Source organism: Arvicanthis niloticus, chromosome 26, assembly GCF_011762505.2.
Source record: "Arvicanthis niloticus isolate mArvNil1 chromosome 26, mArvNil1.pat.X, whole genome shotgun sequence".
Classification (NCBI taxonomy): Eukaryota; Metazoa; Chordata; class Mammalia; order Rodentia; family Muridae; genus Arvicanthis; species Arvicanthis niloticus.
Genome location: NC_133434.1, coordinates 19,370,653 through 19,397,536, shown reverse-complemented (window position 1 = coordinate 19,397,536; position 26,884 = coordinate 19,370,653). Strand labels below are relative to the sequence as shown.

At 42.4% G+C, this 26,884-nt stretch overlaps 2 protein-coding genes across 7 annotated transcripts in view; one reads left to right on the top strand and one right to left on the bottom strand.

Annotated features, from left to right (window-relative positions):
• LOC143439190 (uncharacterized) overlaps nt 1-15,180 on the top strand; it is a 36,500-nt gene extending 21,320 nt beyond the window's left edge. For all 3 annotated transcript variants that reach the window (XM_076925169.1, XM_076925168.1, XM_076925167.1), the window contains 8 exons: nt 67-256; nt 1,564-1,686; nt 3,269-3,417; nt 4,075-4,161; nt 5,479-5,625; nt 5,975-6,172; nt 10,675-10,797; nt 14,870-15,180. In XM_076925169.1, coding sequence (XP_076781284.1) covers nt 67-256; nt 1,564-1,686; nt 3,269-3,417; nt 4,075-4,161; nt 5,479-5,625; nt 5,975-6,172; nt 10,675-10,755 — 975 coding nt within the window. In that variant the 3' untranslated portion in view covers nt 10,756-10,797; nt 14,870-15,180. The remainder of the gene's footprint in view (nt 1-66; nt 257-1,563; nt 1,687-3,268; nt 3,418-4,074; nt 4,162-5,478; nt 5,626-5,974; nt 6,173-10,674; nt 10,798-14,869) is intronic.
• Nucleotides 250-25,195, bottom strand: Btg4 (BTG anti-proliferation factor 4). 4 transcript variants are annotated; one of them, XM_076925170.1, is made up of 6 exons: nt 24,134-24,313; nt 23,628-23,826; nt 23,036-23,173; nt 22,272-22,470; nt 21,070-21,221; nt 250-369 (listed from the first exon to the last, which is right to left on the bottom strand). In XM_076925170.1, the coding sequence occupies exons 2-6, from the start codon at nt 23,798-23,800 to the stop codon at nt 258-260; spliced, it is 774 nt and encodes a 257-aa protein (XP_076781285.1). In that variant the 5' UTR covers nt 23,801-23,826; nt 24,134-24,313; the 3' UTR covers nt 250-257. The 4 variants fall into 4 exon arrangements, with proteins under 4 accessions (XP_076781285.1, XP_076781288.1, XP_076781287.1 ...); XM_076925173.1 differs by lacking the exons at nt 23,628-23,826; nt 24,134-24,313 and adding an exon at nt 23,441-23,591; XM_076925172.1 differs by lacking the exons at nt 250-369; nt 24,134-24,313 and adding an exon at nt 25,032-25,195 and having other exon boundaries at nt 20,724-21,221.
• Nucleotides 25,196-26,884: the final 1,689 nt, after the last annotated feature.

The following is a 26,884-nucleotide window of genomic DNA, read 5'->3' as shown; positions in this document are numbered from 1 at the left end:
TAGGAACTGTGCATTTATGAAGCTGGGGGATCCAAGCGTGGACTTCAGCTCTTGCTTTCATCCTAGCTGAAGGCCTCAGGAACGCCGGTGTGTTTGGAGAATTATCCTGGAGAGAGATTCTATGGAACAGTCACCACGTCTCTCGGGAACCAGGCTATTTGCCCCCTGTTGGTCCCTTTCCTGAGAGGCATCACTGCAATGCTCACAGAGGATCGAGGCTGGCCTCTAGAGCTGGAAGATCAGAGGCCAGGTGCAGGTCAGGCCGGCCACTTGCCCACCTTCCTCTTCTGACAACCTTGACCATGTTCTGATACTCCCAATACTGCAATTAGGGCTTCAGGGACCACAGCAGCAGGCCACAATAGATTGCTTAAGAAAGATACAGAGAAACATGATATATAAATTATCTATTGTGGCATAGCAAACTACTCCAATGTATCAAAGCTTAAAAAAAAAAAAAAAAAAAAAAGAGAAAACAAAACCTCTTTTTAGCCTATAGTTTCATGGGTCAGAATTTTGGTACCTCTGGCTCAGGGTCTTATGCAGGCTGCAGTCTAGGTACTGACCAGGGTGACATTTCAAGGCTTGACTTCCACACTCACCCTTGAGGTAACTGACAGATCTTCCCCAGGTCAAGGCTATTAACCACAAAGACTTGATAGTGAAAGCTCGGCCTGCAGCTGCTTCCCTCAGAGCAAGTAAAGCAGGCCAAAAAGTGAAAGCTTTGACAGATTCTTGTGCATTAATCCCAGAAGTGACATTCCATCACTTGCCCTATTTTATTCAGTTGAAATGAATCACTAAATCCAACCGGCACTAAAGGGGAAGAAATCACACCAGAGTTAAAACACATTGGGAGAGATCCTTGTAGCCATCTTAGAGGCTGCCTCTCATACATAATGCCATATTTGGCAGAGAAAAGAGTTAAGGGAGGGAGGGAAGGAGGGAGAGAAGGAGGGAGGGAAGGAGGGAGGGAGGGAGAGAAGGGAAGGAGGGAGGGAGAGAAGGAGGGAGAGAGGGAGAGAAGGAGGGAGAGAGGGAGAGAAGGAAAGGAGGGAGAAAAGGGAAGGAGGGAGGGAAGGAGGGAGGGAGGGAGAGAAGGGAAGGAGGGAGGGAGGGAAGGAGTGAGAGAGGGAGAGAAGGAAAGAAGGGAAAGAAGGGAAGGAGGGAGGGAAGGAGGGAGGAAGGGAGGGAGGAAGGGAGAGAAGGAAAGGAGGAAGGGAAGGAGGGAGGGAGGGAAGGAGGGAAATGGGAAGAGAGAAGAAAGCTGTACTGGAGATTAACCTAGGGTCTTGTACATGTTAGACAAGTACCCTACCACTGACATACATCTCCAGCCTGTTCCCCACCCTCCCCGTCTTTTATTTTAAGAAAAGGTTTTACTAAATTGTGCGTGCAGACTGTGGCCTTAAACTCACTCTGCAGCCCAGGCAGGCCTTGAACTTGTGATCCTCTTGCCTCTGCCTCCCAAGCAGCTGGGATTACAGGCCTGAAGGACCAGAAGATCTTAGGATCTTCTTTCGCTTTGGCTGCATTACTATGTTCTCACTCGCTCATTTTCAGATGCAGACAAAGTTGACCATACCTGGATGCCACCATTACTCTCCATAATGAAGAAAATAGATGCCTGGCCCCAAAACCCCAGGGAAATAGCTGAACTACAAAGACAAATACACCTCCAACCAGGTAAACTCCTTTCCTTTGAAGATTATTATGATGCACTCAAGGTAAATGATGGTACAACCGCCAAGCCTCAAAACAGAGAATCCGAGGAATATGGACACTGCCTCACCAGGCACCCTCCTCTCCCTGCCCCTACCCTACTCAGACCCCTAAGAGATTTTTCTATATAAGACATAGCAGGTAGAAATCAAAGTGCCATTGAATTACAACTAGTCAATTCTTAGAAGACAGTTCCTAAAGGTAGTCTACCTTCCACTCAAACACTGAGCCTAAACCTTGGCATGCAGTCAACATAGAAAACTGGAGTTTATGGGAAATGTTAGACAGTGGGAGAAACAAAACAGGAGAACCAAAAGAAAAGAGTATTTTCCCCTTAAAAAAAGCACCCAGGTCACTTTGCCAATGAAGGGTATTTTATCCATGTATTGTTTTAAACCTATGGTAACTCACTTACAACCTGGAAAAAATAGGTGTTTTTTTTTTTAAATATACACATTATAGGTAAGAAAAACTGAAGCTTCTGTATAAGTAAGTAGTCAAGTAAATAGTTTGCTAATGTGTAGCTCAGCTGAAATTTGGGGAGCCTTTTCCCAGAGTCTCACTCTCAACCTGCTACCTACAAAAACCATCCAGTACTATGAGGTAGTGCCAAAAGATATACAGGTATCATACTCCGTTGATGATTGCACAGGAAGGCAGATCAGTGTACATCAGCAAAGCCAGGAAAGGATAGGCTAGCCAGGGCAGGATAGCCAGGACAGGTGTGTCTCCTAGCATGAGGATAAAACACACTTCCTAGGAACTCAAGTTGAGGCTCCTGGATGGCAAAGCCTCAATTATATACTACCAGGAAATGTTTGCTGATTCTGGGGGTCGATCAATCTGATTAATTCCTTTCACAAGAAATACAGGCAGAGATATCGATCTCATACAAGGATTACCCTCTCCAACCACTGTAAAGCCTTCTCAGATGTACTGTCTTGTTTGCCCCAGTAAAGCTAACTCTGATTCTATTGCCCATTTCTTATATAACTGAGAGAACCAATACTCAGAAGCACGTGGCTCTCCCAGGGCCACACACAGCCTGTACATGGACACGGTCCTCTTACGGCCTCTGCTCTCCTCACTCCACATTGCTGCCCCACTATCCTCTTGAGAATAAGACAATAGACATGTCTAAAGTCCCATTTAGACATACACCCACTTAGAGCAATTATGTAAAGGCTCACGAGAGAGAGTTTTATAGATGAGCAAAAATCTGAATATATCCAACATTACTAAGTGTTTTCTGTCTGCCAGACAGGATTCTGAGTATGGCACATTAGTGCTCCAAACGTTAAAATAGAGGAAAGCAGTGCCAACATTCCCATGCCTCCCTCCAGGTCTTCCATTCCTATTGACTGGGACTCATTCTTCCATGTGAATGGGCACAGGCTTCACTGGAGAATAAACAGATGGACAGATGGACAGATGGACAGATGGATGGAGTGAACATTTTTCTAAGTTGAATTGTCATGTTTTGTTGTTGTTGACGGATCATTATCATATGAAGAAAACTATTACCAATTTGTGTTGATTTCTGCAGAACCAAAAAACTCTTTGAAGAATCTCCTGAAGACTGAGACGATGCAGGAGGTGCTGGAAACTGTGCACGTCACGAAGCTTTCTGCATGGGAATTTGTAGTTTACCAGTACGGCCTCTCTGTCCTGTGCCTCCTCATTCCTCAGCTTCACGTAAGTCTGTTTCTAGAAGTCTCCCAAGACACTGTGAAGGTCAGGGTGGCCGCAAAGAGATTCCACTACAAATTCTCTCTAAGAAGATGCTCCTGCAGCAGCAAACTGCCTCCCTTAAGGCAACTCATGGGACTTAAGTCAGCAATCTAAAATTGGATTATGTACATGATATTAATCATGTACATAAATGAATCAAAGACTGTCTAGATGCCAGAAAAGGTTGATAATTTTCATGAGGTAACTCGCTTAATTGTTTCAAAAACACCATGAAAGACACCAATATGGTTACATTTCCCATTTCCACACTGAGAAAGATAGAGAATGGTCAAAACAACTTACCACGCTCATAACCAGTAAGGTGGAACCAGGGTTAGAATCCAGGCACTATGATAGCAAGCTCTAGGTCTGTCTGCCAGTCTGGAAGTAGAGGGTTGAAGTGATGACCGTTGTTTATACCAATAAAAACTGGTATAAATATAAAATACTAGCTAAAAAGTTCATTTTCCTATAGTGTATTCTAATTCTACTTCCCCTGAATAGTTTTACAATTTAAATGGATGTTGCAGTGCATCTATTTCTCACTCTTCTTGGTGATGCATAGCTGAGAAAACTTTTTAGCAAAGGGTGGGTTTGGGTTGTGTTTGCTTCTCTTTACAGGCTCCAGAAACCACCCTACAGATTGCTTCTCATGTACCTGCCATGGAAGTCTCAGGAAATGTCTTCCAAGGTTCCTTCTTCTATCAGGTGATGTAATTTCACCCTCAGATACAGACTAGGAATTCTGGGATCTAGTCAAGATGCAGAGAAGCAAAAGGGACAAATTTTATAAAACATTCTTCTCCCTCAAATCCTAATGAGTTTTATTCCCCTTTGAAGGGGGAAAAGCCATTTAACTAAAACATAATAAATGTCACTGAGTAAGAGCTTTTCTAATCAGCAAAGTGCAATGTCCTGGCTGGTACCCCAAGAAGCACAATGGCCTTGTGCCCATTAATGGATTTCTGCCATTGTACAGCTGGCATTTCCAAACTGGTGTTTCCCGTAAGAGTCCTGGTCTGGCTTCAGGGTCTCTTGCACAATCATATTTTCCCACAGAAATGGCCCTACATTTTTCCTGCCTCAGTAGTTCCTCAGGTATATAGAGTGAAGCCTCTTCTTGGTAACTCGAAGCTGATGGTAAATTTTAAGCAATGATGACAGTCCCCTCATGACCCATTCTAAGGAGAAACAGCCAGTCAATGAGACCCAGAACAGTTCAAACTTGGTTAGTTGTGTATCATTAGGGGTTTTAATAGGAACCCACAAAATAAGCATTATTTCATTTGACCTACAAAGAAACTATGAACTCAGCTAGAATTTAGTTCCATTTTACTAATTGGGGGGGGGGGGGAGCCAGGATTCTCACGGGAAAGGTACTAGCTAGCTATCAAATGCCTTACACGTATTGCTTTTTATTTCATCAACCTAAAGGGCAGGTACTGTCTTGTCTCCATTTATAACTGGACGGTGGAGGCTGAGAGATGTTATGTAACCGTCTAAGTGTTAGCAAGAGTTTAGACTCAAGTTGTGGTGTCTATGACACACACCTCATCCTCCTAACCCACACCTAGTCTACCCATGCAGCTCTCAGAGTGATTCCAACTATCTTAAGCTTTTCCCTGGGGAGATAGATGAGGATGTCTTTTCAGATAACTTGCCTCACTAGTGATCTGAGAACCTGAGAGCCATCTCTCCAGCCCAGAGGTCCTGAGTTCAATTTCCAGCAACCACATGGTGGCTCACAACCATCTGTAATGGGATCCAGTGCCCTATTTTTTGTGTGTGAAGACAGCTACAGTGTACTCATATACATAAAATAAATAAATAACTCTTAACAAATTGAGAGAAAGTGGGCTAAGTTATTTTTTCAAAGTTGAACTACAACACATTTTTTCTTCATCTTTGAAGCTTCCTTTTAGTAAATTATCATTAAACTCAAGGAGTCTTACTTTAAGTAAACTGAGAAATGTGGAAATTTTCCTGAGGTTGACATGTCTGTGCCTGGGCATCTTTCCTCCTCAGAGCGCTGAAAACACCCTGTTTGTTGAAAGAGGGTGCTTGGCATCCGTGGGAAGTTTTGTTCTGCTGTTGATCCACTGCCTGGCCCACATCGCTACCGGGGACTTTAACCAGGATTCCAACCCCAGATTTCTGGAGTTGTTTTATAAGGTAGTTATGACATGTACTGAGCTTGTCTTTCTCGGTGACTCAGTCATCATTCCCCAGGATAACAAATGCTGTATGCTTTGCAATATGTTGGATCTATTGGAGACCCATCAGTGGCCTTTGGTTCCCACTGTCCAGGGAAAGGCTTTTCCTGGTCAGACTTCCTAGGATAGCATATGGCAGAACACATTAAGATGCAACCTAGCTCTGACAACACTGTTAATGCATAAAACTCACTGAAATTGTTAGGGAGATGGCAGGTAAAGACGGTCTTGAGCCCACTTTCCTTTCAACCGTTAATTAATAACTACTCCCGAGTCACACTGATCTGTCCTTTTTCTTCTTTGGCCAGGGGCTGAGAGCCTACTTCAAGGAGGCATTCACTGCTACGTTGCAAATGTCAGCAGCTCCCTGGGACAATAAGTTTGATCAAAACCTAAGTGCTATTCTGTTAAAAGAGCAGCCCATCTCTGAAAGAGAAAGAGATCTCCTCTCTAAACTCACTGAGAGGAAGCCTGAGCCCTGCTTGCCAAGAGAGTCATCAGAAGAGGTAACTAACTTTATCTTATATATTCCATGGTCTTAGTTAAAAATCAACTCTTTCACAAAGAAAAAGGGCTTGGTACGTAGCCCATTCAGATATTTCTAACATTTGCTTGTGTCGTCACCACCTATTATCAAGAAATAAGCGGAAGTCTATTGTAGCCTCATTATGACTCAGAGACTAAATGAGAGTACGAAATTATCCCACACTTATCCAAACACAATGTGCTGTTTTCTATGCAAACTTGACTGTGGCCTTAACAATATGCTATTATTAAGGACCTTTATGAAAATATTATCTCCTAATCCTTTTACGAATTAAAAATAAAAGATCCTGGAGATACAAGATAGCTAAATATAGGCTCCCAGAATCCATCTCCTCCTCGACAAAGAAACAGGTACATAGTTACCTTTTAAGATGAGCACAACCTTGAAGTTACAGAGAACCTGGGAACATGAGAGACTTGAGGCAACAGCACCATAAGAGAAACAGAGTCTCAGGCATCACCACCCTTGCTGCATGGAGGGGGAGGGGCTCACCAGCCCTCAGTGCTGAAGTAGCTCCTAGAGAATGTCATGGCTCTCTGGCTCTCACGGGCCAGCAGCCCACCTAGCACTGTGCTACAGGGAGACTACACTGCAGAACTTGCTTGGTAACCTGAAATGTGCACAGTAGCCCCACTTTGGACACAATTGGTTTCTGTTGCTATATCAAGCACCATGACCAAAGCAACTCAGGAAAGTTTGGCTTACATGTTACAGTCCATTGTCAAGAGAAACTAAGGCAAGAACCTGGAGAGTGCAAATAGATTCCCATGGAGAGATGCTTCTTACTGGTTTGCTTTCAGACTCACATCCAGCTTTCTCATGCCTCCCAGGCCTACCTGCCCAGGGATGGCACAGTAGGCTGGCATCTCTTACATCAGTCAGTGGTCAAGAACGTGTCTCACAGATGTGCTCACAGGCCCTCTCTCATAGAAGCAATTCCCTCTTCTCTCGTGTGTCAAGTTGATAACCAAAATGAACCATAAGTCAATCTCTTGTCAACTTGGCACATACTAATAACCCTGTGAAATCATAACAGTTCCTTTCTTATTTGCCCTCCAAATCTCATGCCTATGCCATATAGTACAGTACAACTTAAAAGACCTCACAGTCAGTCTTTACATTTTTTCAATAATTTAAAAGTCTTGGATCTCTTTAAAAACCCAAAATCTCTTGATTGCAGGCTTCTGTAAGACCCAAAATAAGTTACGTACTTTCTTATTTCAAGAGAAAAGAACTAGGGCACAGTTCACAGTGTTACAATTACAGAGGAAAGCTATGTGGTTGGGGACCTGCACTGCAGGGGGCAGTGTTGTAACACAGGGAAATGGAGGGTGTCACCAACCCAGAACCACATCAGAGCCACATCAGAGCACTCAGCGTCTAAGGCCAAAGCTGTGGCACATGTGCAGGACTGAAGGCAAGTATCTCCCACCCTTTCAGATCCTGCTACTAGTAAGCAGGGAAGCAATACTATGGTTCACACTGATAGCCTCCCCATCTTAGCAGGAGTGTGAGAGAGGGGTTAAGTAGCTCTCCGGCACTGCCTGGAAGAGTAGGGTAGAGCAGGTGAGTACAGCTCTAACCACCTCCTTGCCAGCAGCAAACACTGATCAAAAAAAGGGGGGGCAGAAAAATTTTCCCTGGCAATAGTCACAGTACCATTGCCAAAAATGCATTAATACCAGGCATCCATCAGCAGCAGCAGAAAGAAATACCATAGTTCCAGCTGCCACCCTACCTATAGATTTCCCACCACTGCCCAACCCCTACATGCACACTGCTGTCAGGACAGAATGTGAACAAAACAGAAAGGTGCTGAAGCCCCACTATTGCCTCCCTCTATGAGTGGTGTGGGCCAGCATCACTGACTGCTCCAAACACAAGGTGCTCCAGGCCCCTCACCACTACTTAGGCTACAGTCCTAAACAGAGCTCACAACAATAGTGCCTAAGGAGACTCTACTTATCCAATAGGAGCCACCACTCCCATTGCAGTAGTAACTGTACAGTGAACACACCATATCCAGAGAACAGACCACACCCACTGCTTGCTACACCGGAGCTTCCTGAATCACTAGTATCCTCTCTTGCAGAGCCCACCAATATAGTAGGCAGGTCTCTTTGACTACCATGGTTTATACTATGTCATTAAGCATAGTCAAAGATGCTACAGGGAGACTACACTGCAGATCTATTGCTTTGGACCCAGGGCTAGGCAACATATCATGGCAACAGAAGCATGTGACTAGGTCTGCTCCCTTCATGACACATAGGAGGGAGAATTGGAAAGGATTGGGGCTCAGGTATACCTTTCAAGGCATGCTTTCAAAGGCCCACTTCCTCCAAGTAACCTAGCATTTCACAGTTCCATCAGCTCCCAACGATCCATTCAAATTTTGAATCTAGCACTGAGTTAAACCATTGGTTTGGCCAGAGCCTTATGATACACTTATCTCTATAGCTGCCCTAGAAGACATACCCAAGCGTGGTGCTTGGCTGATGATGTCTTTGTTAGCTCTAAGTCCAATCAAGTCAACCACATAGTCTGTCATAGGCCAACTCCTGTAGAAAAGAAGAGTTGGTTCTCTGTCCCTGTCCCTTAGCTCACTGTTTCCTCTCCCACACATCTCTTCACTCGGCTCCCAGGGTTGTGCAGCCTCTGGTTTTCCTCCCATGCTTTTGGTTGTTCCTTCCTGTCTGCTTCCTGCTTCCTTTTCTTCTCTCTGACCTCTCAGAATTAGAGGACCATAATTCAGTCCTGTGGATATATTTATTTCCTAACTCAACTCATATCAGATTGCCGAGTAATTGTATGCACCTACGTGACTTCAAAGTCTTACTAAACATGTCCAAGACCCAATTTTTTATCTTTCCAAATGTGATCCACCTAAAAGCATGTTCTTCTTGGTTGATGGCAACTGCATTCTTCAGATTTTTCAGACCAAACCCTTCCCTTTGTATTGGAGTCAGACACGCTACTGTTACACAATGAGGTCTTCCCTTTGTATTGGATACCCCACAGCCCACTCATTAGGAAAGTTCTGCTCTGCCTCCAGAACATATTCAGAATCTGGCCACTGTCTGATGAATGGTACTGCCACCACTTAGTGCCACCACCATCTCTTGTCTGGATCTTTTGATTGTCTGGATGTCTTGATAGCAACCGGTCTCCTCAAGACCATTCTTGCCTCTCTCTTCAGTCTAGTCTTATCACAGAAAAGGGATCTTTTAGTAGAAAAACCATATCTTCTCAAAATCATTTTGTGACTTCCCATTTCATTTTAAATAAATGGAAGGAGCCGATCCCCCTTCTCGTCCTCACCTACAGTCTTTGCCCACTTCATTTATCCAACTCCAAACATGCAATATATATTGCTTCTGAAGGGTCCCCTCTGCCTGTAATGTTCTTCCCACTATAGGATGGCTTCTTGAACAGGAGTGATTTTTGTCCCCCAAAGGACATTCAGCAATGTCAGAGACATTTTTGATGTTATAATTTAGGGGAAGGAAGTCCTATTGACAAATAGTGTGTAGAGAAAAGGATGTTGCTTACAGAACACACAGGAAAGCCCACACAACAAAAAATGGTCCACCCCAACATCTCAAGTAGAACTGAGATCCAGAAGCCTGGTCCAAGGAGGTAAAACACCAGACTCCCTCATTGCCTTTGTCTTGTCTTTGCTCACAGGTCAGTCTCAATGCCACCACCCTCACATGTTGTCAGCCAACCCCAATGCAACCACCCACACATGTTGTCAGCCACCTACAATGCAACCACCCTCACATGCTGTCAGACACCCCCCCATGCAACCACCCTCACATGCTGTCAGACACCCCCAATGCAACCACCTTCACATACTGTCAGCCACCTACAATGCAACCACCCACACATGCTGTCAGCCACCTACAATGCAACCACCCTCACATGCTGTCAGCCACCCCCCCCATGCAACCACCCTCACATGCTGTCAGTCACCCCCAATGCAGACACTCTCACATGCTGTCACCCCCAGTGCAGACACCCTCATATGCTATCCTATTTTGTGGTCTTTTATACTCATGCACAATTTCTTCCTTACTCTGTCCTAGTTTGTTTTTTCTCCATTACTTTCCAACATTTTCCTACCTGTACTTTTCTTCTGTGTTTCCTCTACTGCGTCAGTATGAGCTACGTGAGACCAAGGATGCCAGTTGGTTTTATGATTTAGCCCATCTACCAGACTTTGGATGTACTCACTGATATATTTCTTTTGAATCTGAAGCTACATACTGACATTATCCAATCTGCAGATGTTTGGGAAGAGGAGCAATAGAAACACTTATTATATTCCTGTCAGGTGTCAAATGTTACGCTAAGAATTTTACATGTACTGTCTTACTAGGTTCACATTTGGATTAGCAGATCCAACAGTACTTAAAATAAGAGCAAGAATATTAACACTGTCCTTCATATTCTCTATAGTATATTAAGAAGAACAAAGATCTTCTCCTCTTCAACAATATGGAGCACTTCATTAAAAGCGTCCTTTCGGCAAAGCAATAAATCTTAACAATATTAAGAGCTGGACTCAGCGACAAAGAAAAGGTGAGAAGCCATGTCTAAGTGGTGATCAACAGCCCTGGAATTATACGTCAGCATATACACTCAATGTATCAGTGTGTGTTTACGGCCATGTTTATGGCTGGACATAACAGCAGATAAACAGATTGAGAATTGATAGTGGTATGGTTTAAAGCACATTATTACTTAAAGAACCTTTTTAGTACCAACAGATAGTAGACTTTAGATCTTTGAGTTACAAAGAACCCAAAAGATCATAGAGTTTATTCCTCCACCCTTATGCAGAATAAGTATCCGTAACAGAGGAGAGAAACAGGAGAGCTTGACCAATGAAAGAGAAAAAGAATAGCTTGGGTCCACTGCCTTCTCGCTCAACTGCTACTGATCTGTAAGAAGCTGTTTTTAATCATAGATATTTAAAATATGAGGAACCTTTTGAGGTACTGGAGACCAAGCAAGGGCTTTGCACTCGCTAGGCTGGTGCTCAAGACCCCTAAGCTCTACCCCCAATCCAAAAATGTCAAGTCTTTACAAGTTAAGAAATTTCCCTTTTTATGATTTTATGACATAAAAAAATTATTTTTCATTATTTATTTTACATCCCAATCAAAGCTTCCTCTCCTTTCTCTCCTCCCAGCACCTCCCTCTTCTCTTCCCCATACATCCTCTCTTTGTCCTCAGAGAAGTGGAAGCCTCCTACAGCTATCAACCCACCTTGGCATAGTACATTGTAGTAACTGGCTGTATCTTCTTTTATTGAGGCTAGACAAGGCAATCCTGTTAAGAAAAGGGATCCAAAGGCAGGCAACAGGGTTAGAGACAGCTCCTGCTCATGTTGTTAGAAGTCCTACATGAGGACCTCTACACACACGTTACATGTGTGTAGAGGGACTAGGTCTGGCCCATGCATGCTATCTGGTTGGTGGTCCAGGCTCTGTGAGCCCTTATGTGCCAAGGTTAGTTGATTCTAAATCACCAAAATTACTATTTAATAATATCTATGAAAATAGAAGCAAAGAGAGAAGAATATCAATGTCTTTGTTTCCCTAATGTAGTGACCTATAAATCAAAACCAGAATCGGCAACTTGTTACCTACAGAAATAACTGGCTCCAGTCCCAGCCTTAATTTACTTTATTTAAAATTATCTCTAATGCCTGAGTTGAAGACTACCTTTATAATTTTTTAAAACGTTAATATAATCTTAAAAGTAAGCAAATCATATTTATGGGTGAGACACATAAGCTTATAGTTTGGGGTATACATATAGCATAATAGGACCTTCTTGCCACAAAAAAAGGTAAATAAAGAAATCACTAATGGTTTACTGTGGGTAAACCATCATAGCTTATCTACAAGATTTGCCTCAGAATGACTTTCCAGAACTTTCTGCATCCTCTAGTCACCTATGCACAAGGAGAACCCCGATTCAAACACATTGTGTGTGTCCATGAAATTGATAGAACAATCACAAAGGGCATGTCACTTTATTTCTCGCTTCTGGTATTCAGCTTTGAGATTCATCCATCTTTTGGCAAATAGACACAACTAGGTTCCCTTTGCTGAATTCCATGTGTAGAGTTATTCATGCAACTATTGATATATATGTGGGTATTTTCCAGTTAGGAATTACAATTAGTCTCCACTACTTCCTAGTGACCATGTGTGATTAAATAAGATTATAGAGACCTAGGAGGAGAAATTCTGGGTCCCAGGAATGCTTTTTAAAAAATATTCTTTGAAAGTTTTATGCATTTTTACAACATGCACCAATCCCTCCAACTCCTCCACCCCATCCCCCTCCCAACTTCATGGCCTAATAACCCTGAACCCAATAGCACTGCTCATATGCATGTGTGTGACTATCAACTGGGGCATGAGCAGCTTACCAGTGGCTTCATTCCCTAAGGAAGAGTGACCTGCCTTCAGCATCCATCAATGGGAAATAACACCTCCAGTAGGAGTGGGGCCCCAAGGAATAGACTTTTTCCCCTTAGTAAATACTAACTAGAATTCCAAAATAACAAACTACGCTCTGCTGCAATCAAGCGGAATACTTATGCATCTCCCTCAACGTTTGGCATTTTACATCTCTTGTAACTTACCCATTCTTCTGATGTATAGTATATGGCAGAGAGTTTGAATTTTCATTTTATAATAACTATTGAGACTCAGCATCTTTCGTGTGTGAATATTCAAGTGTTTGAGTATCTCACTCATTTCCCACTGAGCTGCCTATTTTCTTCCTGACTTCTAGAAATTATTTTTCATTTTATGAACCTTTTAAAGATAAAATTAACTCTTTTCCTATTTTATTTTTAGATCTAGAAGGTGGAAAATATTCAATACAACATCTGATAAAATGTAAACTACTTATTTGAGAATATCTGTCTTTTCATGCATAAGTCATACAAATGTAAAGTGTCTGCCACAGAAGGAACAATTTTGATGTCTTTATTATGACTTAAAGAATTACACCTAGTGTCTTGTTAGGTAAACTGACCACTTCCTGGAATAGGAAAATCTCTACCACTGAGTAACATATTAAAGTGTAAGGACATTTCTGAGGACATGTCAACTTAGATAATGTAGACTATGTGTCAACATACTTAAGATGGAGACTGTGTGTCAACAGGGACAATGTAAACTATGTGTCAATGTACTTAAGATGGAGACTGTGTGACAGAATTCTCTGCAGGGCTTGGCTGAAGCACCCCAATCAGTAAGATATCATATGAAGCTGAAGTTTCTAGAGTGAATTAAAGGTCAGGAGAGAGACCACCAGTACATGGAATGATTGCACATACAAACTCCAAATTAAAAACCTACTAAAATTACAAATGCAGTGGCTGCAATTCGAGTCTTTCCTTATTCAGATAATTCTTTTTATTGCACAGCAAGATGAATAGCAGAGATAATTATTTTTTTTAATGCAGCAACTGTAAAGGAGCATCCTTGACAATGGAAGGCAGACTAGAAAAAGATTAAAACTTTATGCAATAGGGCTAGAACCGGTGCTCAGTGGCAGGGCATCCATGTGGTCCTGAGTTCAGTCTCCTGTGCATGCCCCACACCAAAAACAATAAACCTCTACACAAACCTTATTTGTGTAAGCAGTGAATAGTAAGCAATAAATAAGTTCATTGGGTTTGTTCATTTTGTTTGTTTTTCCAGTACTGAGGCTAGAACCCAGGACCTTATGCACAAGAAGCAAGTACTCTACCAACTGAGCTATATCCCCAGCCCCACACTGGGCATTACTCATTCAACATTTCACCCTGCAGATCTTTTGCCACAATTAAGAATTGTCTATATCCGGCTCTACATTTAGCTCCAAGTTCAATGAATCAAAATAATAGAAGAAATTACTGCAGAGAAAGTAAGCTGAAACTACGGGGAACCTAATGGCACACACTTGTAATCTTAGCACTGAGGCCAAGATAGAAAGGTCAGGAGCTCCAGGCCAGTTTGGGCTACGTGATCAAACCCTATTTCAAGATCCAAATGAAACTATTTGAGACACCATAAAGTTTATAATTAAGGTTTAACAAGGGTTTTTAAATCGAGCCATAAAGAACATCTGCTCAGAAGTGTCTCTTGTTTCTTCCACCATGTCATCATTGGATCGGAGTTCTTTGCTGCTAGAAGCTATTCTCTCAGCTAAGTTCTATTTAAATAGTTAGGTTAGTCATCGTGCAAAGTAAGGATTAAATGTGTGCAGTGGTTTGAATGACAATGGCCTTGCATGCTCATATATTTAAATGCTTGGCCCCAGGTTGGTGGAACTGTTTGGGAAGGATTAGGTATGCTGGCTAGTTTTTTGAAAGGAGGAATCAGTTGAGAAAATACCTCCATAAGATCTAGCTGAAGGGCATTTTCTTAGTGATTGATGAGGGAGAGCCCTGCCCATTGCGAGTGGTGCCATCTCGAGGCTGGTGGTCCTGGATTCTCTAAGAAAGCAGGCTAAGCCACGCCAGTAAACAACACTCCTCCACAGCCTCTGCTTCAGCTCCTGTCTCCAGGTTCCTGCACTGAGTTCCTGTCCTCCTTTCAATGTTGAATATTGAAACAAGCCAAATAAGCCCTTTCTTCTCCAGCTTGCTTCAGTCATGGCGTTTCAACACAGCAATAGTAACCTTGACTAAGATGGAAGGTGTGACCTTGTTGGAGGAGGTGTGTCACTGGAGACAGGCTTTAAAGTTTCATAAAGTCTACACCATTCCAAGTCAGCTCTTTCTGACTCATGCTTGTGGATCTACATGTGAGATCTCAGCTATTGCTCTAGCATCATGCCTGCCTGCCTGCCTGCCTGCCTGCCTGCCTGCCTACTGCCCCATGCTCCCCACCATGGTGGTCATGAGCTAATTCTCTGAAACTGTAAACCTACAATAAACTCTTCTCCAAGTTGTCCTGGTCATAGTGCTTTGTCACAGCGATTGAAAAGTAACTAAGACAGTGTGTAAGCTTTGAAATGGCTACATTAGTTTCCATTTTGATTAAAATCAGGTGCTGCTTTCAAAAAACGGTAACACCAATAGAATGGTAGTTGCCCATAAGCACGAGCTATGAATTGTTCTCACATACTTTACATGAATGAAACATCATTTTTTCCATACTGGAGATTGACGCTGGGCCTTTTGCATGCTCAGAAAGTGTTGTACCACTGATCTGTGCCCAGAAACACTCTCTCATTAAGTGGTCCAAAACTTGCCTTAAACTTGTGAGGCCCCCTGCCTCAGTCTCCTATATAGCTGGGATTACCGGCATGACCCATCAGGCCAAGCTTGAACTGGGCACTCTCAAACCAACATTTAAGAGCTTCACAAGATTTAAAACTTTCTGGCACTTAGAGAAGGTTTCTATTTGATTTGATTTATATTGGGTGCCTGTCCTCAAAAACTTTAGCTACTCAAATTATGAAATACATTTCCCAGAAAGCAAAGTAAAGATGAATTAAACCAGACATAAGACTCCTTAGGATAGTAAGGCCAAGAGTCCAGAGCCTCTGAGAGATGTGTCAAAGTAGTGCAGAATTCTTCTTCATTCTTGGCTAAACAAGGCACCTCCCAGAACATGATCACATTAATTCTCTGGCCAGTTCTTCGGAATCTCTATCTGATCTCCATCAATACACCAAGAGCTCCCAGCTTTCAATAAGCACGTGCTTCACAGTGGAAAAGCCAGAGACCCAAGGCAAGGTCATATCCTCCTTCCCCCTGCATTGCCTGTAATTACTGCTAAGTCAAGTCAACAGCAAGTTCCTTTTTAAAAGTCTGAGGTGTTGGTGACGTTGAGGGAACTGGCTTGTGTGCAAACATCTATGTGTATCCTCTCAACCAGATAGAAGATAAGAAAACTGCAGCAGACATGGATGGCAAGGATTGCCATGACAAAATACCAGGTGAAAGCCACTTAAGGAAGGAAGGAAAGATTTGGGTTTGCCTATAGTTTCAGGGACTTCAGCAGTAAGAGTGGCTCAGTGCTATGAGGTAGCCAGCACATCATGGCAACCAATCAGGAAGTGGAAAACAGAAACAGAAGCAGGGCTGTGCTAGCACCTTCAAAGCCTCTCTCCCAGGGATCCAGCCATGTTAACCACACCCTACCATCTTAAAGGTTCTACAAGTTCTACAAACTCTCAAAACAGCGCCACCAGCTGGGGAACAGGTGTTCCAACATCAGCGCCTGAGGAGTGCATGTCCCGGAAACATGTTTTACCAACTATCAGCTTCTCCAGAGTGTAATTCTTAAAAAATCATTTTGGGTGCTGGAGAGATGGCTCAGATGATAACAGCAAGCATGAGAAACCGAGTTCAAACCCCCAGGATGAACATAAAAAGCCCAGCATGGCTGTGAATGCAGAGACAGGTGGATCCCAGGACCTCAGTAGCCATCCGGTGCAGCCTAAACAGTGGGCTTCAAACTCAGAGACCCCATCTTAAGGCAATAAGAAATGGAGATAAATATCCAGGGTCGTTGGTCTTCCACATGTACGTGCACAGGTGCATGTACTCACATGTGTGCACCACACACACATAGAATACCTCATATCACACATACACATCACTTTTTCACTTCTAAAGTGGGTATGTGAACATCCACTCTCAGGAAGTTAAGTAGATATATTCTTCATACACTTCACAAAAACAACTAAAATTTGGTGTGTGTGTGTGTGTGTGTGTGTGTGTGTGTGTGTGTGTGTGTGTGTAAGAAAGGATAGGTAAGGCAGCAGAATGGAAGGGAGCTTCCAACCTAAGGAAAGAAATGACAAGGTCCACAAATGCTCTGTTGCTGACCTGTGTTCCAAGATTGGAAATGACATAGTAACACTACACATTGCCACTAAGTGATGATCATAACAGACCCCAGAAGTCTGCTCCCCCTTATCCAGAAGGCCAGGACAGACACCAAGACAGACAACTTTTTACATAATAACTGTTTCCACCATCAAAAGTGCCCATGGGGAGCACAGAGGGAAAGCCACCCATGAATTGTTGACTAGAACAACATAACTGATGGGATATGAACAAGAGAAGAGAGATCCAGAAAGACCTAGGGGACAAAACCCAACATCCTGCATTCGAGACAACAAAGTAACTGAAGAAACAAAAGCCAACCTGTGAGCAAACTTAGCAAGAGACATAACTGAAGACATATAATGACTCTCCAACAGGATAAGCCCTAAGAAACCCACATGTCACAATTAAACATGCACACCAAGAGCAAAGCAAAGAATCATGAAACCCAACAATGAGAAATGAGGAAAACTAAATGTCATCAAATCGCTCACAAGAAACCATAAAAGCTTGGGAAACTGGGGGAGCAGGAGGGGGGACAACCCAGAGCCCTGTAACTGGTAGAACCAGTCTAGAGAGATGAGGACAAAGACAAAAACACTTTCACATAAAAGGCTAAGACTATGTCCCAGGCAGACCTACCCAAAAGGACTTACGGGACACATGCTGGTTAGTTTTCTGTCAACTTGACACAAACTAGAATCACTGGGGAAAAGGGACTGTGCATTAAGAAAGCACCTCCTTCAGACAGGCCGCCAGGTGAGTCTGCAGGACCCTTTTGGAAGGGATGCATTATAGAAGGCCAGGTTGAGGTTTCCAAAGCCCCCTGCCAGTCCCCAGGGTGCTCTCCCCTCCTGCTTGAGATGTCAACTCTCAGCTGCTCTGCTCCCCGCACCCTGTATCTTCCCTGACAATCATGGAGTCAAAACAGCTGAACCCTAAGCCCAATTAAATGCTTTCTTTTAGAAGTTACCTAAGTCACATCAATAAAAAAGAGGATGGCAAATAAATAAAAATAAGTAACTGTGCAGATCCAATGTTCCAAGAAAAACTGATACAGAATGGCTAGCTGAAACATTTAAGTCAAGTACACAAAATTAATTTCCCAGATTGGTGGACAAAACAGATATTTAAAGTAAAATGTGCACAATTTCTGTGCATGGCGAAGAGTTCCAAGAAATCGAATGGGCCTGAGTTTTTTGTTTCTTCCTCTCTTCAACATGCATTGCCGGAAACATCAGCATGGTGAAAACAAAAATAAAAACAAAAAACCAACCTACAGTTGAATTCGTATCACACCTATGAGCCAGTAGAAAAGTCTCTTAATAAAATCTAACAAAATAGATTTTATACGAAAGACTCTTAGCAAGCACTGAACCATTTAAAATAGAATTATAAGAAAAGATCTAGGTGAATAACTGTCCCAGGAAAGAATATAAACATTACATCTTGACATTAAAAATGCCATGGCCTAACTGGAGAGATGGCTCAGCAGTTAAGAACATGAACTGTTCTTGCAGAGGACTCCGGTTTGGGTCTCAGCACCCACACTGCAGCTCACAGCAATCTGTAACCCCAGTTCCAGGGGGATCTGATACCTTCTTGTGTGGCCTTGTTGCTAAAATTCCTTCCCAGAAGAAGTAAGCAGTATATACCCTTTTGCCAAGTCCAAAGACAAGCTGAAGCATGTTTCCACCAAAGTTCACTCAGGGGAACAAAGGAGTTTCCTAGGCTTTCTTACAGAGCATAGGTGAAGGGTTACTTACAGGGATGTGGGTGTTCCTCAGCCAACAGACCACACCTGAAAAGCATTACCCAGCAGGGATGAAGGCTTCCCTGTGCCCACCTAGTTGGAGGTGCTCTCCCCTAATCGTCCCCTGCCGATATACTCTAACTACTCTGAAAGGTCATAATTTTTTTAAAAGGCAGTGTTGTACACAACAGACAGTAGGGGAGTGGCTGGGGACTAAGCTGTGATCTCTGGGCCTCTCAGCCTCTCTAGGGGAGAGGGTAAATGGTCAAAACGCCCAGCTGGGATGACCTTGCACAAGCTGGATACCCCAAGATGGAGGTATCCATCCATCTTGGCTCAGAGGCTCAGAATAGGCCTCCACGGACACCAGGCACCCAAGTGGTGCACATATGCACACACTCTTACATATTTTTTAAATCTTTTTTTTTTAATGACACAGGAGGGAGCTAGAGAGAAGAATATGACTAAAGTGTTTGTTGTACAAACATGATGACTTGAGTTCAGATCCCCAAGGACCACATGAGCCCAGCACTGGGGAGGTGGAAACAAGAGGTTTGCAAAGCAGCTAATCTAGTCAATCAGCAAGCTCTAAGTTCAGTGAGAGATCCTGTCTCAGAAAAGAGCAAGTGAAGAGACACCCAGCATAGACCCTGGGCCTTCACAAGCAAGTTTACACTCAGGCACATGTACACTCTCACACATACTCAAACTCACACACACACACTCAAACTCTCACACACACTCAAACTCTCACACACACACTGACATTGTAAGTTAGTGATGTGACAAGAAGAATCCTAATTCAGATGGTAGTCATAGCAATATATATATATATATATATATATATATATATATATATATATATATATGGAGAGAGACGAGAGAGAGAGAGAGAGAGAGAGAGAGAGAGAATAAAAGCTTTAGGTACTGCACTAACACAATGTTGGGTTCCAGATAAAACTTAAGAAATTAGATAATTTGAGTTGAGCAGTGGTGGTGCGCGCCTTTAATCCCAGCACTTGGGAGGCAGAGGCAGGTGGATTTCTGAGTTCAAGACCAGCCTGATCTACAGAGTGAGTTCCAGGACAGCCAGGGCTACACAGAGAAACACCCTGTCTCAAAAAACCAAACAAGGAATTAGATAATTTGTGTGGAATTTCAGAGCCATTTTCAATTTCACATAAGAGTTGTGGTGTTTCACAAACATCAAATAAAACCAAACTTAAATGCTGAATGGGTACCTCCTCTAATATGGGTCTTCTTGCTTATCTGTGAATTCTTTAAAAAAAAAAAAAAAAAAAAAAAAAGGTTTTCACACTTACATGTTTGGGCAAGCGCATGCAGCTGCCATGGTATGCATGTGGAGATCAGAAGACACCTTCTGGGAGTCAACTTTCCCCTTCCACCATGTGTGTCCTGAGAATTGAACTCAGGTGACAGACTTGATGGCAAGTCCCTTTACCTACTGAGCCATCTGGAAGCTCTGTGTACCCATTCTTAAATCTGTATGTATGCAAAGTGTATGTGCAGCATACCACCATTTAATGTTATAATGGTCACATGAGGCTTGCTAATAGGAATTTTTATTTCTTTCAGTAGTGCATTTCTTGGCTTAGTTTGAAATTTTATAAGAAGCAAATATCACTTTTATAAAATAGATCATATCAGTAAGTCTATTCATGTTTAGTTGTAAATCAAACTTTTCAAAAGATGCAAAAAGGGATTTATCTTAAAAATGTCCACCAAGTTCTTACCATATTTATAAAATAGATTGGTTACAAGAAAAAAGACGAGTCCAGAGGAGTTTTCTGTCAGGATCAATCTCCCTTGGTTGAAAATCTACTTTTAAAACAATGACTAAAACAAGACTTGAAACTTTCTTGCAACAAACTGAACTAGGAGTTTGTTAAAAACACAGAGTATTTATTTCAAGTCTTCCTATAATTTATTTTATTTTATCACAGGCAACATCTCCGTTCTATCACATTACTAGGCACATATATCAGCTAGTGTTCATAAAATTTTACATAAAGTTAAATAAGAATTAAAAGTAGCTAAAAGTCAATGACGGTCTGTGTTGTGTGCAAGGAAAGCCTGTAGGCTCACACCCCTGAAGCCGTCATTTTTTCCTACTGGGGGCATTTCTTGGCTTTAGCCTCATTTTTGCTTTAGGGAAGACAAGGCCTCTTCTCCAAGCTCTCCTGGCGCTGTCTGACCACTGAACAACTGTGCGTTGACCCAGTGATACCTGTCCACCCGACGCCCTGCAGGCCTGCACCACTTAGAGTTCTTGGGCACTGGGTGGTATGCAGTCCCCAGGAGGCACCCACGACCATCTGCCAAATGCTTTCTACGAGGGAGGCAGAGCCACGGCTGGAAGGACTGTTTGAAGTTTTCAACCTAGGAAGGAGAAAAGACAGGAAGAACAATTTATGAAGATCACGGGACTAATAGGCAGATCTTGAGACTATAAGCCCATTTCTCAGAAGTGAAGTCCCTTGAAAACACAGGGATTACAAACTAAGAAATCAAAGTAAATAGTCACCTACAGCAGATGTCCAGCCTCGAGGATCATCATTAATTTGTATCTATCTTTAACAAGATGAATTTTTTTCTTTTATGTGTTTGGATGTTTTGCCTGAGTATGTATATATACCATGTGGGTGCCTGGTGCCCATTGAGGCCAGCAGAAGAGGGTATCAGATACCCCATGACTGGAGTTACTATTGGTTATAAGCCACAGAAGTGGGTGCTGGGAGAAACCTGGGTCCTCTGAAAGAACAGACAGTTCCCTGAAATGCTAAAGCCATTTCTCCAACACCTAAGATGAATTCTTAAATGTAACTCAAAGCATTTAAGCTGTGTTATAGCAAAGCCTTTAATGGAAGCTACTTGGAAAGCTGAGGTAGGAGGATAAAAAAATTATAGCCTTGGGGAAATTAGTGAGACTCTCTCACAAAGAAAAGGGAACCACACAGCACTGAAAAGAAACTCAGCATCTGAGCAGGCTCCTGTCAGGCCTGGTTCATTCTGATTAATAAAATCTCCTAAACTGAGTGAGGAGGCACACACCTTTAATCACAAAATTCAAGCAGGTGAGGAGGAGGGTCATACATTGCAGGCCAGCCTGGGCTATTTAGAGAGTCTCATACAAAAAAAAAAAAAAAAAAAAAACCCACTAACTAATACAATTGAACCTGAAATTAATGTATAAGGAAACCCAGCTGCTTTCAAGTGCTCTGTGAAGAAACAGGGCAACAAAAGAATCATGTCACGTTCAAGAACTCAGACACATGGCGGAAACATTCAAGGGGTAGGGAGACAGAAAAAATTCTGCCAAAATACTGACATCAGGAAGAGGACTCATCTTTATCGTTTCCCTGGTTTCTGCTCCTTTTAGAATGTTCTAGAATAGAGGGAAGGTACACCACACACAGTGCTGCTCACAACCTGGTAGACACTCTTCGGGTTGTTCACTTTGGGAATGACTTGGGTCTCCCTGCTGCAGCTTTCTTCATCAGAAGACGTGCCAGAAGAGCAGTCTCCTGTGGCTCTGTTGACTGCACAGCTGATGTGCTGAGCTAATTCCCAGTTCTCCCATCTACCTTTAAAAGAAGCAATTGTGAAGGGATGCTTTTTCTCACCATACCTAAGCAGGAAAAGAAAACATTCATTAGATACTCAACTTCTCACAAATTTGATCTCTATTTTAAAGGTCCTAGTTCTTTAAAAAAAAAAGCATATTGAATGATATAACCTGAAGCTCCTTGACGGTACAGTTGGGGAACATATCTTGTAACTATATCCTTTAATTGGTCAGAAAGAATAACAAAAAAAAAAAAAAAAAAAAACAGAAAATCCTTTTTCTTTCTTTTGGGTCAATTAATGGACTGAATTGTCCACCGTGTTAGACAATTCCTGACTTCCGGATGCTTCCTGCAGTACTTAAAACTTGTAAATCCGCAGTGTGCAATAGGCTGCAATGACCCAAGTCATACTGCAAATACACCGGAGTGCCTTTGTGCTTGCCAAGTCAACCAGCCCTAATGGAAATGCGTGTCGGCTAGTCAAAGTTTGCATCTGAAACCATGATCAAATAGCGTTCTTGTTGCCAAGCCAGTGCTTTGGCCATCATCTTTCATAAAGGTACCTGAGCTGGCTAAGCCCCCTAAGGTTTCTGGGGACACCAAGCATAAAACCACGAAAGTACTCACCTACAGCACACCTCATAGGGATCCACCCATATGGTCATCTCCTTTGGAAGTCCCAGATGAAAAAAATTCACATTACTTTCAGAACAAGCCCTTTCTAAAACAGGGTCTTTATTCTCATTGTTGTTTATCCTGATGCACCTGAGGAGAATGTAACGTAAGAACGGGCAAGCAAGGCATGTTGGCGAGTATTCCAGCTGGAAATCACACATCCCCGGGACAGCTCTTGCCCTACCCATACCTTCTTATCCTCCTCTACCCTGCGTGCTTACAAATGAAAGTAAGATTTCATTAACTTCTGATACAGCAACCCAGAATGGGTGTTATGACATTAGATCACATTATTGGGTTACCAGACGTCCACGGTCTGTCTTTTTTGGCAAACAAATGAGAAACTCTCTAATGTACCTAATACACAGGTCTGTAGCGTTCATCTGTACACCATCCATCAAACCTCCTTAAAGCCATGTTCAAACAAATTAATAGAAGCCCAGCAAAGGCCCCTTACTTGGAGACCGACAACACAAGTTGTTGTGTTCCCTGCAGACGCTCTTGGTGACTGATTCCTCCCTCCCCTGGCCACATGAGCTCTCACCTAAAAGCCTGCCCCTTGGAAGGGCAGTCAGGGTGCCAGTGACCTCTGTACTTTTCAAACAAGACAGTCATCAGCTTTAGTGCAAAGGCTTCTATCTGTTGTGTACTCAGTTTCTTGTGCTTTTTCACCAATCTTGTGACAAAAAAAACTGCGGTTGCAATTTCATCTCTCATGATTCCGACGAAGTCTGTGAAAAAACCTGAAGCCATGGGAAGAGAGCAAGACAGGGTCACAGAGGAACCAAGGTTTAACTTAGCAGCAACAGTTAACTGCCAGCTGGTGATTTTATATGCCTTAAACTTAAATCATTTTTTGAGGGGAAAAAGTCCCCAGTGAACAACAAAATACATCTCCAGCCTTCCTGTTTTCACGCTTTCCTAAAAGAGAAACAGTGTTTCTAAAGTTTAAAGCACTTCAGCAATCAAGACCAAGTACCAAGATAAGTACCAAGCTGTCAATGTGGAGAGTGGAACCTGCTAGCAGCCATCTTTTAAGAACATACTTACAGAGAGTCAAATATTCAGGCTTCAGAGGACCTCCTTTGGAAAATCTGGCTTACAAAACTGCACAGTAAAAGATTGATAAAAAAACAAAAACCACACACACATTACACTTGCTAGCAAGATTTCTCTGGTCTCTACAAAAAGTGGTCCAAGGTTAGAGAGCCAGCTACACTACTTGCCAACTCTTACCCACACCTGTTTTGGTGACGTCTGGAGCTACTCCATATATGCCTGGCTGTTAAGGCTGATTGGTTGGTCACCCCACACAGGTGCTATCCACTAGCTGAATCACACAGCTTTTCCAACAACTCATTGGATTCCCCCAGAGCAATTTTAGACCGTTCTCTAAAGTAGTTGAAGGTTTTCAAAATGGATTTATGTTTTCTGTTTTGCTAATGACAAAGAGCAAAAATCTAGTCTTCTCCCTTTCTATATATTATATTTTCTAATAATTTCATCTTTGCCAACATAGTAAAAAATTTATTCTTGGATTTTTTTTAAACCTAAGCCAATATTTTGTTACCCATCCTCATGTTGACTATATACTGGTGTTTGTTAATTGTTTTGTAGAATAAGTAGACAAGGTGATTCTCAATCATTCCCAAAGAGTAAATTAGTGGGCTCCTGGTTAGCGCTTACTGATTTACTTGTTCAACAATCAGATTCTTAGACATTAACCTCAGATCTACTTAAATGGTCTTCTAAAGGAAAGGTATGGCCTACTACTCAATATTTAACCAGTTCCTCCAGATGATTCTTCATATCCAACTTCACAGGAGTGTGTGTGTGTGTGTGTGTCCCACAATTAGATTAGTGGCCAGTTCTTCAACAGTGAAAAAGAATTGACTTTCTAGCCAGAAAATCTATTTCATACCCAAAAAGCTCCAAATAACAGCCAGACCTTATAAGGAGACAAATCCATCGCTTTGATGTGGTGCCTACACAACCTAGTCTTCAATACTGGAACCATACAGACTGCAAGAAATCCTCTACCACAGGGGATATTCTAACTGTGGGCTGCGTGGCATGCTGTGTCTTCCTGTGGATGTGTTGCTCAGAAAGTGCAGAGTGGCAAGCTCACATATGGGTGAGCATCACACTGTGTGACAGACTCACATGCTCTGTTAAAGTATTTGCTCACAATGCTCCAGCTGTGTCAACTGATAAGGACCAGAATGGGAGAGCTGCCTTGCCCTGAACACTGTCCTTGGATGCAGCATCAGGTGGCCTTTCCCTTGTTGGCTCCAACATCACACCACTCCCTCACACTGCGTTTCCAAGGTCTCTTTTGTCAGAGATGCTGCTAGTTTTGTCGAGTCTTTCTCTTTCAGCAAAAAGTTGGTAACTTGCGAATTTGCACAGTCTGTTAACTGAGTGTGGTGAGTGTGATGCACACCTGAAGCTGCAGCTAGTTCTCAAAAAGGCTGGGAGTGGGGGATCCTGACTTTAGAAGGCAGCTGGCCTACATAATGAGTTTTCGCACAGACTTTACCTCAAAAATAAAACAAGAAAGGAGGAGGGAAGAAAGGAGAGAGAGGGAGAGAGGGTGTGTGTGTGTGTGTGTGTGTGTGTGTGTGAGAGAGAGAGAGAGAGAGAGAGAGAGAGAGAGAGAGAGAGAGAGAAACACCATAAAGCAAAATCCTCAAAATTGACAACTAGTTTCAAATCTTCATAATTTTCAGTTTCCTATTAGTGAGTGTGAAGTTTAAATGCAGTTTCACAGGGTTGTTCAAGATTACTGTAGGTAATTAATATATCTGGCCAGAAGCCCGTAGGAGGGTAGTACAGAAGAACGGTTAAAAAGAAGATAAAAAGCAGCTATAAAATCAGTAGTGTGTGTTTGAATCCCAGTCCTCCTGGGCTTGAGTTTAGCAGATGATCCCACCACTCTGCCCCTCCGTTTCCTCATGTACACAAAGGATAAAATGACAGTGCCCACAATGGGCGGGAGGTTATCATGAGGATTAAATGTGAAATGCTTAGCGCAACACCTAGGATTCAGTAAAGACTCTATACATTTTAGATATTATTGCTTCTGCTAGCAACTTGACTGTGTTTTTGTAGGGATCTATGTGTACAGTATTGCATGGATGACCACCTGACATAAAATGCTCAAAGTGGCAGTCTGTCTTAATAACAAATACAAATGATTTTATACTTATTTTATTCTGTCCTTTTTAATGCTACATCAGTTAGGTAGAACAGAAAACTTCATCTTGCAGCTATACTGTCATGTTTCACTGTGTTGGTTAACTGATTGATATGAGAGTTGAGCCCAGAGCTGTGTGCATGGTAGGCAAATACTCAACCAATGAACCATTTTTCCTGTGCACATGTTAAACCTGGATTGCTGCTACAGTGAATCAAGATTTTGTTTTTCATTGATTATCTCTTTTTGGCTTTCTGTTGTTTGTGCATTTAATAAGAATATCACATGTGCCTTTCAAGATACAAGGTGAACAGAATAAGACTCAGCAAAGACTGACAAAGCCTTGGGCATTACCTCTTCCAACTGCTGTTTCTTTCTCTTCATGCAATTGATCCAGTCACATACAGTGGAAAGAGTCGGGAGTAAAATGAAGATCTCATCAATTACTCTCCAACTCCATCAATGTTTTCTTAATCTGCTAAGAGAGTAGTAGTGTCATAAAAGAGGAAGGAATTTTAACCAGCCATGCCCCCCCTCCCATTATAAGTAATCTAACTCACAATATATAACAATCTGTTTGGTAAGACTTGAGAGTTTTGCCCTGC